Below are 16,979 nucleotides of genomic sequence, written 5' to 3'. Positions count from 1 at the left end.
CTTAGAAAAGTGAAGATTAAAGTCCAACACCTGACCTGAATGGACCGAACTAATCAGCTGCGCTTAAATCGGTTCCATAACGGTAAATTGAAGATCGTCTCGGTTATGTATGTAACCCTCGTTCCCTGAAGGAAGGAAAGGAGACGTAGTCGGACGTACCGTACTGATTGGGATCAATTAGGGATCGCTTAGGGAGCCTGTCATCTTCGAGTATTGATAAAATGAGCCAATGCACATTGGCTTGCGAGATTTGCATTTCGTGCTCCGCCCCGCAGTGTGGGTATAAACACGGAATTGCACCACTTGTTTTTTTGCTGAGGAGCTGAGCAGAGCCCAGAGTCAGTGGTGGTCCAGCAGTAGTGGTGACGGGACTACGTCTCCGTTCCCTCCTTCAGGGAACGAGGGTTACATACGTAACCGAGACTTTCCCTTTCAGTTCGGTCACGTTCGACGTAGTCGGACGTACCATACTGATTGGGATCCCCATTTAAACGCCACTAGTGCTGCCACCTTCCAGTGCCTAGACAAAAGCCTCCTGACCCCGACCCAGGACCCAGCCTAGCACAAGTTCCACCAGTGCATATGAGTGGTAGGCCTAGCATCGGACACTCGGCCACGTCCAATGCCGAAGGGGTGTGGAGGAACTCAACAGGGTTTGGCTAAAGGGGAACTCAACTGGAGCAAGAATGGCGCACGTATCCAGTCCATAGGAGGGGAAAGGTCGCAGCAAGCCAACACAACGAGCGGGGTTTACGGTCTTAACTGGCTTAAAAACCCTGTTTAATAGTACGAATCGCTCTGTGGCCAGGGAAGGTGATGAACACTTTTTTTTAAAGACAGGTACACAGTTCGTAAAGAGCGGTAAACCGATGCTTTGCTGATATTCTCTGCATCTCCAACTGTGTTCAAAAATGTTCCGCTGGCAAAAAAGCGAAGTGCAATGCACACAGTCTGCGGGACTGTGAGCGCTTTATTGCGCCGTGTGCTATTTGCGATGTGTGGGCTTGCGATCGTATGATTATCACTCCCTCATCCACCACCTCATCAATGATGGGATATGCCATGATTATGCGTCCGACACATATGGGTTGAGCTCCCTGTTTATAGACATTTAATTGATTCATTACAAAAATCACACCAACTAAACAAATGTAACTTTACTTCTTTACATTTGTTACACTTTTTGTATGTTCAAATTTATTACATTTATTATTAAAGTGTATTTGCTTTCACTTTTGGACTGATAGTGGTTTCATTAAATAAAATGGCAGCATGCCAGAGAGTCCGATGTAATATCATCACATTCCAAGCGGGTCAGTGTTAACGGTATTCTGGTTAAGCATTAACTCAAACTTAGCCTGACAGTTAGCCTGCCCCGGACCAGGTTAGTTTCCCAGCATAAGTTGCCAGAGTAACCGAGTTTGAACTATTTTAAGTTTGCTTTATGAAATGGATCCACCGACAATAAGTATGACTAACCAAAATAAGCCTGGCTTGTATTCAAATCTTGTTTTATCAAGTGGTTGAAGGATGGTACAGAACACACACAACGGCTCGGGATCAGAAGACCGAAGACGGGTAGTCAGGCAGGTAAGTCTCAGATGAGTCTGTATACGTGGTTAGACGAAACCAGACAATGGTGTGCAGGTTGTGTGTGGTATATATAGTGCAGGTTGATGAGGAGGTGCAGGTGCGTTGAATCAGCCCACTAAACATTGGACTTCGGATAGACGTGCAGATCATGTCTATACTGGGTCCGTCGGTCCATGACCAATTCTGGACATCTATTCGACGTCCGAACTAGGTCCACTATTTGGACATCCAACCATGACCCAACTTGGACGTCATATTGACGTTCAACATTTGACCTTTGAACTGGGTAATTTTTTTGGACGTCATTTGGACATCTATGACAGGTGCAGGAAATGTACATGATTAATATGTAATATTTTTTTATTTACAAATATCAACATTGTTGTTATCAACATGATTAATACATATGAATACAGATTATTTATAATTATTTAAGATCATTTTCCAAAAACTCCATTTGATTGTCTCAGCAGCAGGTGATAACTGGAGACGCATACAAAGGTGTAATGCTGTAGCTCAAACAGTAGAGCTTTGACACTTGCAACATAAATGTAAATACATGGTACAGAAAACATGTCCTCCACCCTTTTGAAACATGAGACTACAGTTATAGAAGTTGTATAAAAACAACAACTAAAATTAGTCTAAATTTGATGTTGAAAAGGAGTCCACAAACGACCACATTTGGACTATAAATAACCCTTACACGGAGGTCCTACGAACATCAACATTAGACGTGCCCGGCGTTACAAAACAACCCCTTCAGTGGACCAAAATTGGACGTCCAAAAATTACATAGAAAAGACGTCACTCCGACGTCACATTGCGCAGTGGGAGTAGTCCGGGGAGAGTGAACGAGTGGGCGGAGCGTGCTGATCTGGTGACGATGGGCTGATAGATGGTTGTGTCACCGTGACAAATGCATAGTGTAATGACAGATTACTTTCGGTCCACAAATCTAAGGTTGATGGGTGCTCCTGGACAGAGCAGGCCATGAGTCTTGGGACGCACATCAGTGGTCTGGGAAGACACCTCAATGTGGAACTTCTGCAGGAGCTGTGATAGAGAAGAACATCAGTACACCATTAGACAAGGGAATTACAATTCACATATATGACAGGAGTAACTTTTTAGGTCTGGTACACATATGATATGACATACAAAAATACATAGGCTATTGTCCCATATGTATGCCTAATTAATAATTAAAAGATTGCGATCTCGATTCAAACACACATGAGATCTTATTCCTAAATGACAATGATTCCGCTTCAGTATGTATATTAAACCTTGGAAATTACGATCACACCGAAATATTTAAACCTGCTTTCGCGCTACCACTGAGCCAGAGAGAGTAGTGGTCATGTAAGATGTCTGGAGCAGCTTCACAAACAGCTTCCACTACTATATTGCTATTTCTGTGTTGCAAACATCAAATAATAACAGAAGTACTGGGATAAAAGTTTATAGATATAAACACAGATTTTTTTCGATTATGAATTCATTTTATTAATAAAAAAATAATAATTTTAGACATTTATAAATAGACTTCAAAATAACCCTCCCGCCCCCCTTCTTTTGGTAAGGTCCATGAACAATAGTACTGTTATGGTTTGGATCTTGCTTGATGCTGACTTTTGAGACACATTTACAAACACACACACACCTGTGTGAGAGCCAGATGCATCTCGAGCTCAGCTATTCTCCTCCCGATGCAGCTGCGGATGCCGTAGCCAAACGGGATGGAGCCAAAGTTGTCAACGCGGTCAGAGGCATCCTTGCGGATCCAGCGATCTGGACGGAATTCTCCGGGACGGAGAAAGTTCTCCTCATCCATTGAGGTGGAGTAATGACACAGAGCCAGCTGAGTCTGCGAACAAAGGAAGATGTTGGTTATTGATTTTTATTTAATGATTTAATAGCTATTCTATTGATAGTTTGTGATTTTAGCATTTTACTGAGGCCCCCTAGTGGGTTATTCACTTATTGCAGAACAACCGTGTCATCTTTTAAACACGATTAACACAGTGAAATACAGGTCAAGTGTGTGTGTTTTTTTTCTAGGCACATCCTATCTAGGTCAAGGTCATTTATAAATCTAGAACTGCAGGAAAGACATGAAGGCATGAAGCAGTTCTCTACTTTACAGGGGCAAGTTTTCACATGTTTATGGCACGGGCATATAAAAATATGCATACACATACAGTCAAATGATATATGCTCTTACCCCTTTAGGGATGAAATAACCTCCGATGATCAGATCATCCTGTGTAACGCGTCCGTTTCCAGGGAGAACAGGGAAAAGCCTGCATGTGTTAAAGAGACGGAGGGGTTAAAAAAGTGTTTATGTAACAACACCATGCATTCTTCAGATCTCTTGATCTGATAGTGTTCATTTCTTGATTACTATATAAATAACAAGAATTTTTTTTTTTGGACCTTTTAACAGTGGTGGGCATAGATTACCTAAGCGTCTCTTTGACAAGCCCTCTAATAAGGGGCATACAAGCAACATCCTCTCCAGTTGGGACGCGCCCACCCAGCACTCTGTCCACTTCCTCAAAAATCTCCTGCTGTATTGTGGGATGTCTTGCCAGAAGGTATGTGCTCCATGACAGTGTGAAAGAGGTCTGCAGAGGGTAAGAGAGTACAAAATGTCAAGACTTATTAGAGAATAGTAATATCAACTCTATGTAATTCCTTTGTCTGCTGAAGAATGTCTCTACTACAGGATCGGAAATGAACAGGGGCTTGGTGCAAAATGCCATCAAACTTAATAAAAATCCCCCGATAATTCAAAATATGGGGGGAAATGCCCCTGTATTTAGTTATTGTTTTATTTATAACATATGATAAGCTTGTTGTTTTTCCTAAGTATGAGCATGATGCATATGTGATATTGATTTATACAAGAGTCCAATAAACAAGAAGTCACATTTTAGACACAATATTGCTTGTTTTTGCTCTATTTCAGCAACTAAAATAGTTCCAAAGCTACAGTTGCACTGTTGCACATCTACTGAACAGTGTTTCTTTACTGAATTAATTAATTTTTTTCATCAAATCAGTTTAATGACTGATTTAATGTCTCACACTTGCATTGTTCCTAATAGAATGAATCAGCCATTTTAAACAAATTGGTTGAATGAATGATTCAATGATAGTTTAATTTCCCCATTAATTATTTCCCATAATTTCATATTTCTCCTTTCACAATTTTATATTTAATACATTTACCTCATAACATTACTTATTATGAAATTGTAATTGGAGTGAAAATTCATCTAAATGCCAATTCAGATGCAGCTTCTGTGCCACTTTACATCTGGCAGTGCAAAGATGGAATTTGTTGATGCTGGTTTCAATGGATTGTTAACATTCAATTAGGTATAATAAGACATTGTGACTGTAAACAAAAATGTTAAAAAGGACTCTTAAAAAGGTAAATGTACTACTGATACCATAACCCGCAACACACAAACACACACACACACGCCTTCATCCAGTAATGAAACACCTGCCATGCTTCCCTCCATTCATCATTAAAAATGCTTACAAATGCTGCTGTCATGTGTGTTCAGCTCCAGTGATCACAAAGCTCACTCTTTTCTTTTTGGGTGACTGGTTCCTTTATTAAGCATTAACCCATAACAGCCACCTTGCCTCATAGAGGTGAACAGAGAGACAGACAGGCAGAAATGGAACGATTACATGACAGGTTTTGGCTCACGATTGCTAATCTGATCCTACGGCTGAAAGAAAAAGATAGGGAAAGATCAAAGGGAAGAGGACGCCAGCAGACACGTCAGCGAAATGGGAGAGTCTTGGCGGGTCTTGTTTATTGTGGGTGAGACGAATGGGGAGAGGTCAGCGTGAGGTCAGGTGAACACTGAGGTTTCCATGGAGACCATGGACACCCGTTACGATCTGACCGTTTGAAAAGAGTTCACGGGAAGAGGAAGAGGCGCCTAAGACTCATGAGAAGGTTTGTTTATCATCAAAATTAAATTCAACCGTTTTTCCAGCTGTCTCAAAACACAATGTGTTCTGGATTCTTGAATCACCACACACACATTCACTGCTTGGAGATATTGCAGCATTACTTTACTGAAGGCATGAGAAACAGTGTATAACTTGATTAATTTGGCTAGCCAACACTGGAACTAAGTGTCTACCAAGTATCAGATGAGTGTGACATAGTAGCCTAGTGATGACATATTTTTGTAGGCAAACCCGGAAGTTCCCTCGACAAAAACCCAATGGGATTTTTCCATTGACTTTTGGACTATTGCAGAAAATAAGCTCTGTTACTAACAACAGTTTTTGATTTTAAAAAGCCAGAAGTAAAAAGCTTTGCATGGCCCAAAATATGAGTCATGAACCACAAGCTGAGAAGCGCTGACGTCTTATCCCCTTCCCAGCAGCCCTTGGACAGGTTCTTACCGTGTCCACTCCAGCCAGAAGCATTTCAGTCATGTTTGCGTAGATCTCCTCTAGATTCATCTCTCTGGTGACCAGCATGTGAGTCAGCAACCCTCCTTTAATCTCTTCGCCTTTATTCATCTTCTTTTTGATCTCTGAAAGCCTCTTGTCCACGTGGATCTGGCCTAAAACACACATTTGTACAAACTTTTAAAAAAATATAGTGAACAGAGTTGTAGAAGATCAACTTTGTCACAATGACACTGAACCCCACCACAGTTCCCTCTGCTCTTACTGAATTTAAAGAGTCCGTCCCATGAGCTGCAGAATTCCTCCCAGGGTTTGGGAATTATGGGACGCAGCCATTTAGGAATGGCACCGGCATACATGGTGGTCTTAAAAGAGCTGAACATGAGGTGCAGTGCAGCAATGTACTCTTGACTCATCGTGGGAATTTCATTCTCCAAGCAGCCCAGGCGAGTCTCGTACAAAATGGTTGCAACACCTAGGAAAGAGTTAAACATTTAAACTGGGTGATTTTTGTATCATATTGCTTCACATTTATGTGCTTTGCCTATTGAAAATTATCACCTACAATTAAAATCAATTACTTGCTAAGGTTTCCATGCGTTAATCTGAATCTGACCTGAATCTTCAGTCTACTGTTTTGGTGAAATCTACAAACTCTCAAACTAGAGAGGGCTGATCAGAGGGCTATGTAAGAATTTAGTTGGCGGTTTTCTTTAACAGTAACAAAAGACAAATAAAAGACCCTTAATATTCCGAAAATATTGCCAATCTAACTGTACAGACACAATCGGATGTGAACACAAATCTGAGTTGAGCTAATTAATGACACTATTGTAAATTGAAGTTGTTTCATCATTGATGAACTTTGCAGCAGATTCATTTATTGATTCAGTGATACTCAATTTAGTTCACTAATAGTGTCAATGTTGCAAAGCTCATCAACGAAATCTAAGTTATTTCTTGATGAACTTTGCAACATTGACACTATTATTGAACTAAACTGAATAAATAATGAACTGAATTGAGTTGATCAACACTATGATGATTAATTTAGTCATTTATGATGTTGAAGATTGTCGTCCATTATGGGGTAAAAACTCTTGTCTACATTCAACTGAGGGTCTACATTTAAACAGACAACTAGGTGGGATCATAATAGTAAACGTAAAAATTATAGACTTGAGGGCAGAGAGACAAAGTGACACATTGGCCGAGCACTATCCAAATTATCCAGAGAGAGCTACCTCATTTTTATGAAACTATGTGTTCTTAGCCAATCAGAAACTGCAACCTGAAGCAAAGACGTAGCTTAGACCTTGGTGAAGGGTATAACTGCTGTGATCTTTGTAACTGTAAGGGGGGCGGCCTACAAACTCCTGTGTGAGTCTTAAAGCTGACTTCTGCTGATGAAACTGCAAACTATCTTCAGTAAATCTTTTCTTTAATTTATTATAATTCTGACTCCGGATATTCATTCATCATATCTGGTTCTGGGTCTTTGACTGTAAAACCCCTTACACTATTGTAGAGCTGCTTTATTGTTAAAATATACGTTTTTTATCGTTAAACTATCGTTAAACTAGCAAAAGTGGATTCGGACACGCCCTAAGTGAACCCTTAAAATAGGACCCCAAGACTCAAACTCCTTAGCTGGATCTAATTTCATTTATACAAAGCCCTCATATTCCTTTCTAGAAAGGCCACTATGATACCTGACTCTCCTCTTAATTAAAAAAAAAATCCCCAAGTTAAGGGTAGAGGAAATCAAACCCCTATGAAAGGAAAACCCTGATGTTGACTGAAATCCAAATCCTCTAAATCCTGTCCTCTAATCAAATCATGAGTGTAAAATTTAATATATCAGACCAGGGCACCTTTAGTACATAACAACTTCCACAAAAACACACACACACACACACACACACACACACACACACACACACACACACACACAATGCCCTCAAGCTCACCTTCCATGGCATATTTGAAGAACAGGTCATTGATGTTAAGGACAGTCTGGCCATCGTCCTGCTGGCTGCGCAGTGTCTTCACTCTCTTCACCAGGTCGACCACCACATCATTAACATCAGGTGAGAAAACATACACATCTTTGGGCCGCATAATCAGCTGTCGCAGAACACTGCGCATCTTCAGCCACTCATCGCCCTCGCTGGACAGAGAAATCATCAGATATTTGTTAGCACAGACAGGAATCAAAATTAACATATTGACATTACTAATGTGTAATTTACCTATAATACCATCTAAAAGTTTGGGGTCTGTAAGAATGTTTAATGTTTATAAAAGAAATCTCCTGCATTTATTTGATTCAAAATACAGTAAAAACAGTAATATTGTGAAATATTATCACAATTTAAAATAACAATTTAGTATTTTAATGTAATTTAAAATGTACCCAGCTAACAAAAAAATTTTCTAAGAACCTTTTGCTAACGTTCCCATTAAGCTATAAAAATTTTATTTCTTTAAAATATCCGTTTTATTTTATATTTAAAAAACTTTTTTTTCTTGGTTATGCAAACGTTAAGGGAACATTCCATTAACATTTAGAAACTAGTAACATTTAAAAAACGTTCACCCAACCTAATGTTTCAGGTAAAAACAATCCATGAACAATGTAAAAAAAAAAAAAAAGGGGTAACACTTTAGTTTAAGGTCTTAGTTAATTCTCATAATAATTTACTAGTTGCTTATTAACATGCATATTACAAAGATTTTGGCTGTTTATTAGTATTTATAAAGCACATATTAATGCCTTATTCTGCATGACTATATTCAACATCCCTTAATCATACCCAATACCTAAATTTAACAACTACCTTACTAACTATTAATAAGCAGTAATTAGGAGTTTATTGAGGCAAAAGTCATAGTTAATAGTTAGTTAATAGTGAGAACTCGACCCTAATCTACATTTTGCCAGTGACCCAAAAAAGCTTGACACCTTTTGGAGAACATTATTTAAGGCCAGACAACTTTGAACAATATTAGAATATTGTTTTCTTAATATTACTGGAAAAACGTTTGTTCCTAACTTTGAGAAAACCTTGTCACAACGTATCAACGTTGAAAAAAGCTGAATTTTCAGCATCGTTACTCCAGTCTTCAGTCTCATATGATCCTTCAGAAATCTTTCTAATATCCTGATTAAGTGCTCAAGAAACATTTCTTATTATTATCAAAGTTTTGGTGCTTAATATTTTTTGTGGAAACCGTGGTCCTTTATTTAAGTATTCATTGATGAATAGAAAGTTCAAAAGAACAGCATTTACTGGAATAGATTTTTTTTTGTAACAATGTAAAAGTTTTTACTGCCAACTTGGATCAATTTAATCTGTCCTTTCTGAATAAAAGTATCAAAAGTCTTATTGATCCCAAACTTTTGAATGGAGTGTAACATTTTAATCCAAAGTGACAAACGGTTACTAGCCCAGATTTGAACCTCTACCGTTGAGAAAGCAGTCGGTACTTACGCTGAGATGAGTCCAGTGGATCTTCCCCTCATATCTCTGTACTCCTTCCAGGACTCCATGTTGCCTCTCTGAGGAGTCACACCTTCAGACCTGAGAACATGTGCCACCAGGTCTCTGTCAGCGATGGACACCACCAGCTGAGGTCCAAATCGAGATTTAAAGATCTTCCCATACTTCTGCGAATGCTCCGTCTACAAGAAGATTTGTAAACTTGATTAACATGGATCTGAATCATTTATAGCTTGCACTAGTAATTTAAATGTTTTTTTACTTCCAATAGATTTTTTTTTAAAGGCTGAGTTTAGGCTGATCTACATTAGACACTGTGGCGAGTGGGACAAATGGCTGGAACCCCTCTTGTTTGCTGTGCGCAAGGTCCTGCAAACCTCCACAGTGTTTTCCCCTTTCGAGCCTCTCTATGGGCGCGGGGTGTTATACGTCCTGAGAGAGGCTTGGGAGGACGGACCTTCGGACAGTTAAAACAAAATTCAGTATGTCCTGGAACTGAGAACAAAACTCCACACTTTGGGGCGGCTCTCCATGGAGAATTTTGTTACAGGCTCAGGACAAACAAAGCCAGCTATACAACCGGGGAACCAGATTACGCAAGTTTGCACCAGGAGATAAAGTGCTCGTATTACTCCCAACCTCTAGTTCAAAATTACTCGCGAAGTGGCAAGGACCCTTTGAGGTCACACAGCGAGTTGGAAGTCTCAATTATGAGGTGGTACGAACAGCCAGGAGCAGGGCACATTAGATTTACCATCTCGATCTCCTTAAAAAACTGGAATGAGGCGGAGTCAGTGATGCTGGCAATGGCGGTGAGAGGAGGATCTCGGGCCAGAAGTGAGCACTAAGAACCAATCTCTTGCTCTGGCCCCGGGAGGAGATCACCTCTCGCCCTCCCAGCTCACTGATGTAGCCAAGTTGCAAGCAGAATCTGCAGATGTGTTCTCGCCCCTGCCAGGTCGAACGGACCTCATTCAGCACCACATTGAGACAGAGCCGGGTGTAGTAGTGCGCGATTACCTCAACACAAAAAAAAAGGTAGTTCAGTCTGAATTAGAGGCGATGCTAGAGATGGGAGTAATGGAGGAATCCAACAGTGATTGGGCGAGCCCGATAGTTTTGGTTCCTAAAACGGACAGCTTGATCCGATTCTGTGTGGATTATCGCAAGGTATATGCTGTGTCGAAATTCGGCGCATATCCAATGCCACGGATTGACGAATTGATTGATCGGCTGGGTACTGCTCGATTTTAACTCGACACTGGATTTAACGAAAGGATATTGGCAGATCCCCTTATCTCCTTTATTAAAGCAAAAACAGCTTTCACAACACCATTTGGATTACACTAATTCGTTACTCTTCCTTTCGGGTTGTTCGGGGCTCAAGGATAATCAAGGATTACCACTTTTCAGCGCCTCATGGACTGGATTCTCCGGCCTCACGCTGCACATGCCGCTGCCTATTTAGATGACATTATCATCTATAGTAATGACTGGCAGTGTCATATGCAGCATCTGCGAGCGGTTCTGAGGTCGCTGAGAAGGGCCAGACTAACGGCCAACCCGAAAAAGTGTACGGTTGGGCGTGTGGAGGTCAGGTATCTGGGCTTCCACTTGGGACACGGACAGGTGCGTCCCCAAATTGACAAGACGGCAGCAGTTGCGACCTGTCCGAGACCCAAGACCAAAAAGGAGGTGAGGCAGTTCCTGGGGCTGGCGGGATATTATAGAACGTTTGTACCTAATTATTCAGACCTCACCAGCCCGCTGACTGACCACACTAAAAAGGAAGCGCCGGATCCGATCCAGTGGACGGAGCAGTGCCAGCAGGCTTTCACCCAGGTAAAGGCTGCTCTGTGTGGCGGGCCGCTCTTGCATTCTCCTGAATTTTCTCTCCCCTTTTTATTGCAGATGGACGCGTCGGACAAGGGGCTTGGATCAGACCTGTCTCAGGAGGTGGGGGGTGAGGAACGGCCGGTGCTGTACATCAGTCGCATAAATACCACCAGAGAGGAGAAAGCAAGAGAGAGAGATGACTGGGAGCTTGTGTTGCCCGGGAGGATTGACTGCAGTCATTATTGGACTTTGTATCTGTGTACTGTAGTAGACTAAGGTAAATGCGCTGTGTGCGCCATTTTTGTTTTGTTTGGAGATAAATAAAAGCACGAGTTCCATACATGGTCTTGGGTCTGTCTTCTTCCTTCCAACCTTTGAACCTTGTCACAGACACATCATGAATATAAACCTCAGAAATAGTGAAAGTAGAGAGCAGAGAGTTGTAATTGGGTCCTAACGGTCATTTGTATAGATCAGTTTGAGTACTTACTGTTACTGATGTACTTTATGTACTCTAATGCTGGCTTTCCTTTAATCTCTAAATGCATCAGTGAAATAAGAACAGCTATATGGGAGACAACACTACCGTGATACAGCATTAAAATATATTTTTCCATTTCACATTAGTCATTTCCTGACCGACAATATCTCCACAAAGGCCGTATGGCTATTCGGCAACTGTTCAGTATGCATGGGAAGACATTTCCTGGTATAGATGGCCCATTTGCAAATACTTGAAGCTGTTTGCAAATACAGCCCTCAATGTGAGCTTGCCCAATTTCACCCCCTTCTCAAGTCGCCTGCCCTGTACCATTCCTACTAAAACAGCACAAAGGCACCTCTGTGTCTCCTCAGCAATCTGATTTTTCTCACTGTCCAAAGAAAGCCTATTAGGCTGATGGTCATTAATTTATGCTTCTTCATTTTTCCATTAGGATCGGTGAATAAAAACAAACTCGGGATTTTACACAAATAATCATAATTCACTGTAAGACACAGTTCCGAAAGTGTGTTTTATTTTATTTTAAACCATGCGTGGCACATAAGACAAGGCTACCAAATGATACAAGCCCTGGCCATTGTTGTTTTTTTTGTTGTTGTTTTTTTTGCTACAATGGGAATTAAAAACCCTGCAGTGCTGAAAAGTGAATATATATATATATATATATATATATATATATATATATATATATATATATATATATATATATATATATAAAAACAGATATTACGTTTTTAAACAATAACTTAATCTATTCTGTGTACAATAAAACCAATTGTACTGTGTACAATAAAGCCAATAGATCTTGACTAAAATTACCATGGTAAACCGATAATAAGATACGATTAGAGTTATCATTTTAATAGTTCTTTAATATGGCCAAATCATTCACAAAATAGTACATAAAACAATGGGCATGCTCAGGCTTGAATCGTCTAGGCCAATAAGATTGCTGTAAAATAAACCAAATAAATTGGGTGTAGGCGGAGCGACACGTGTCACCCCGCCCCATCGTCCAGACCACACTCTGGGGTAGGCTACTACACTGCGTCTGGGTTTGAGAAAAATATCAGTTTTGTAACTGTCCCTCATGGTGGGGTGGAGACTCAACTCGTTGCTTTATGCAACTCTAAAAGTAATTCAACACCCCGAATGTTGGCTATGTTCCAATCAAATCAAAGTTTATTTATCATTCTTGCAACAGAAATTGCTGACACTGAATGCTGTTTCTGCCAGCTCGTAAAATAAAATGTTACAGAGGGTAAAGTTACAGTTAATACAGAGCACACGAAGAGAATGAAATAGAAGTAGCCTGTTCGTAAATGAAAACATTCGAGTCTACATGCTTGCGTCTGGGTATGTTCCACTGAACGTGTATTGAAGGTGTAAATGCAAATGCAAACACACAAAGGGCTCTTTTCAACTAAAACGCGTCCCATCTGACATCTACCGTCTCCACTCACCTGGATCTCATGGATGCGGCTGAATCCATCCCGGTAGAAGAACTCAACGAGGTTCGAAAAAGTGCTGGGTCCAGGCATCTCCTGGAGGGTCTTCACTGTAGTCTCCTTCAGCGCCTCCGCGGCCGGGCTCACCTCGTTCTCTTCCTTCAGTTCCGCCTGACTGTGCGCCGCGATCTCCAGAGAGCCGCTCGCCGTGGACTTGTGCAGCCCGCGGGCTTGGCGGAGAAACAGCTTGCATGACTCCTGGAGCAGATTCTTGTGGGCCAAGTGTAGAATAGAGCTTTGAAGAGCCATCTCAAAGACTGTGCCACCAAGTTTAAGTCAGGAGGTTCTTGTAGGTGTGGAAGTGCTCGCAGACTGGAGTGAGTGCGCACTGATGAGTGGCGCTCAGCTGCTTTTAAAAGGTCCACAGGAGATCTGCGGGATCAGAGAAGGGGATTGGACACTGAATTTTGGCACTGGGATGAACAGCAGTCCCCACGAGGCATTGGACATGTGCGATTAAAAGCTGGAGTGAAGGAATTTCTATTGTTGCAAAATTAATTTGGATATTAGCTACATAAATCGATTGTGGCTGGAAGCACTTAAGCTGACCGCATTAGTTGCCAGACAGCCTCGTTTAACCCAAAGTGAAACTAGTCAGAAATTGTTTTAGCCTATAATTAAATTATTACAAATGTTAGGGGGGTAGGTAGGTAGCTAATTATTTAGTTATTATTTAATTAAGTAGTTCAAATTAATTAACTACTAACACAATTCATTTTAATTGTATAGTGAATATTAGTTTCTGTTAAAGGTTCTCTAAGCCAGGGGTTCCCAAACTTTTCCATGACAAGGCCCCCCAAATACCACTAGGTTCTGGCAAAGGCCCCCCTTTTGCAGGATGTGTTATTGAACCCATCGACAATACTACGGCAAATGTAGAATTAGAAATAAATAAATAAAACATCTAGGTGAACATCAGATTATGTGATATTGTTTGATACCAGCCAATCAGAAAGATTATATGCACCGATTACAATTTTCTAGGCCGATTCCGATTTTTCATTGAGTTTGAACTGCCGATACAGATTTTAGCCGATTCCGATTTCATTTTTTTACCCACTTTACAGCACATACAAATATTAATTTTCTATAGGCCTATATATATATTTTATAAAACACCCAAACTTTTACCCAAACTGATTAATAAAAACAAGTTTAAATGGGTACATTTTCTATAAATATTTTTGAGTCTTTCTGATTTCTGACAGCCTAGTTCTTGTTAAAACACACTATACATGCAAATTATGTGCATTTTAGGTACTTTTAGTGTGAAATCATATTTATTTTGTCCATCAAAAGTGTGCTTTCACTTTAATTGAGCGTGAGCAGCGCAGCAAAAATAGATTCGGCGCCGCTCACGCGACGCTCCAGCTTGACGCTCACGCGCTGCTCCTCCTTGTGCACGTGTGATGCTGATGTTGCGCGATGTTAATCATGCGGCGCCCGAGTGCATTTGACTGGCATACAATCGGCATATGTCAGACTGAAAATCACGTGAAAATCGGCCAATTCCGCTCACCAGCCGATCAATCAGCTCATCTCTAAAAGATTAGCATTAAAAGTGTAATATTCAGATAGGCTATGCAACAAATTATTATAATGCTATTTCATAACAATACTCATATTAACAAATATTTGAAGAGTTCAGATGCAAAAGCCTCTAAATGCCATTTGAAATTTTCTTATAGAATGATCATTTTTATCAAGCTCGTATACTTAAAATCAATAATTTCACTTAAATGGCAATGAAGATTATCTATTAATTATCATTTAAGTGAAATTACTGAACTTAAATGTACAAGCTTGATAAAAATGATCATTCTATAAGAAAATTTCAAATGGCATTTAGAGGCTTTTGCATCTGAACTCTTCATTTGTACTTTTTTTCACGTTTTTTTTTTTTTTCAACTTGCTGCTGGCGGCCCCCACTTTGAAAACCCCGGCTCTAAGCAATGTTGGGTGACGTCACTTCTTGTTGACGTTCGAAGTATTGTCAAACAAAACGGAGGCTAGCTCGACCCTCCCTTCTCCTCATCCCGTCCCCTTCCATGAACGAGTCGAAGGCTTTTCCGAAGTAAATTCGGGACTTTGCGCATTCCTTCTCCTTTTCCCTCTTCTTTGCTATTTGTTCATCGGAACGTTGTCTCTTTGTTCGTGTGTCGGCCATATCAAAATTCAAGAGAATATAATTATAACGTTAGTTGTTGTCGTTGTCTAGGTCTAGGACATCTCTCATCCACTCCACCACCACCACCTTCATGTTCACATGCACTAACCCCCCATCCCCCACTCCCAAATCATTCTTGTTGGTTATTGGCTGGAACACTGTTTATGTTTCGTGGTCCAGGCTGGGCCAGTTTGTTTTTGTTGCCGTTTGTGGAGCCTGGGCTGTCTACAGAGATCACGCTTTTTTACAGTGTGTTCAGGGGACAGGCAGCTAGCGGATAGTGAGGAGATGTTTGCTGTATGTGACAAAAAAATGTTTCGGCCTAAAAAACACGTGACATCGCTTAGAGCACCTTTAAATAACCAGACAAAAATACAGCACGTTCGGTTTTTAAACTATAGCCCTTCTAATGAACAAAGAATGTGCATCGGGTGTGTTTTGCTTTTTATGTTTTTAATTAATCTATGTAGCCTAAACTTTATCGTTTTTGTATTGTTATAATATTTAGTTCAGGCAGTTAGCTTATTTTAGCCTACCTTTATGACATTCTCACTGCCATGCACCTTGTTTATAGGTGCATTCAACTCGTAAAATATGATCTTTCCGACATGACTTGAATGCACTGTAAACAGTAAAACCTGCTTTCTTTGATCTGATATGCTATATCAGAGCGCTGTTAAAATGTAGCCTAACTTAAAACTTTTTGTTCTCCTAGCAAACAGAGAGGTGTGTAGTGGATTTCAGCAGATAAAAATAAGATATTAGCAAATATCAAATGGACTATTTCAATTGTATAATCCACAGCGCCATGCACCACCACCTATTGCAAATTGTACTACATCAGAGAAGACCTGATTCAAAAATGAAACAAACACGTCCAAAGACTAAACCCAAGATACTGTCATTGCATGTGCCACATGGGTTTAATTAAAGTTAGATTTTAACAGATCGCAACCATACTAAATTTGCATACAAGGCTCACATTGCCACATAAAATTGTATTATTTGGCTCATGCTTGGTGGAGTTATGGCACTGCTTTGGTTCAGTTCTGGCAAAGAAGATGTGGGCCATATTTGTATTATTAATTATTATTATTATTATATTTGGGCCAACAAACACAATCTAATCTGAACTACAGCTCAGCTGTTTATTTGGGCCAAATCTTTCTGACTGGGATGGAAATGATACATTTTTTTACAATTATCTTTCCACCTTATTTTTAACATAAGACCGGGCGTGGCCATTTTAAACTCGAATGTGCAATACTTTCGGTGTAACTCTCTTTCAGTTTTTTTAGCTGTGCAAAAACAGTTCATCATGCTGCATAATGTTACACACTGGTATTTGTTAATGTTTTCTTATTATTTTAATTTATTATCGTAATACACACTAATTTGTAACGCAAACAATTTCACCG

At 40.2% G+C, this 16,979-nt stretch overlaps 2 protein-coding genes across 2 annotated transcripts; one reads left to right on the top strand and one right to left on the bottom strand.

Moving 5' to 3' along the window:
* Positions 1 to 1,610: 1,610 nt before the first annotated feature.
* On the bottom strand, positions 1,611 to 14,444 carry cyp27c1 (cytochrome P450, family 27, subfamily C, polypeptide 1). Its single transcript, XM_082137324.1, has 9 exons — positions 13,350 to 14,444; positions 9,540 to 9,730; positions 8,016 to 8,215; positions 6,311 to 6,520; positions 6,037 to 6,200; positions 4,060 to 4,223; positions 3,821 to 3,899; positions 3,260 to 3,463; positions 1,611 to 2,649 (listed from the first exon to the last, which is right to left on the bottom strand). The coding sequence occupies exons 1-9, from the start codon at positions 13,641 to 13,643 to the stop codon at positions 2,533 to 2,535; spliced, it is 1,623 nt and encodes a 540-aa protein (XP_081993450.1). The 5' UTR covers positions 13,644 to 14,444; the 3' UTR covers positions 1,611 to 2,532.
* Positions 9,737 to 12,281, top strand: LOC309474732 (uncharacterized protein). The gene is made up of 2 exons (XM_082137325.1): positions 9,737 to 11,390; positions 11,460 to 12,281. The coding sequence occupies exons 1-2, from the start codon at positions 10,968 to 10,970 to the stop codon at positions 11,658 to 11,660; spliced, it is 624 nt and encodes a 207-aa protein (XP_081993451.1). The 5' UTR covers positions 9,737 to 10,967; the 3' UTR covers positions 11,661 to 12,281.
* Positions 14,445 to 16,979: the final 2,535 nt, after the last annotated feature.

The sequence above is a fragment of the Leuciscus leuciscus genome, assembly GCF_965113295.1.
Source record: "Leuciscus leuciscus genome assembly, chromosome: 14".
Classification (NCBI taxonomy): domain Eukaryota; kingdom Metazoa; phylum Chordata; class Actinopteri; order Cypriniformes; family Leuciscidae; genus Leuciscus; species Leuciscus leuciscus.
The sequence above is the reverse complement of the archived record's forward strand: the minus strand, read 5'-3'. Positions and strand labels throughout refer to the sequence as shown.

Excerpts from the sequence above, each read along its gene's own strand:
- LOC309474732 (XM_082137325.1), top strand. The coding sequence starts at position 10,968 with ATGGACTGGATTCTCCGGCCTCACGCTGCACATGCCGCTGCCTATTTA. Across the intron at positions 11,391-11,459 it reads GCCAGCAGGCTTTCACCCAG|ATGGACGCGTCGGACAAGGG; the intron begins GTAAAGGCTGCT and ends TTTTTATTGCAG.
- cyp27c1 (XM_082137324.1), bottom strand. The coding sequence starts at position 13,643 with ATGGCTCTTCAAAGCTCTATTCTACACTTGGCCCACAAGAATCTGCTC. Across the intron at positions 9,731-13,349 it reads GCCGCATCCATGAGATCCAG|ACGGAGCATTCGCAGAAGTA; the intron begins GTGAGTGGAGAC and ends ATCTTCTTGTAG. Across the intron at positions 2,650-3,259 it reads TGCATCTGGCTCTCACACAG|CTCCTGCAGAAGTTCCACAT; the intron begins GTGTGTGTGTGT and ends TCTCTATCACAG.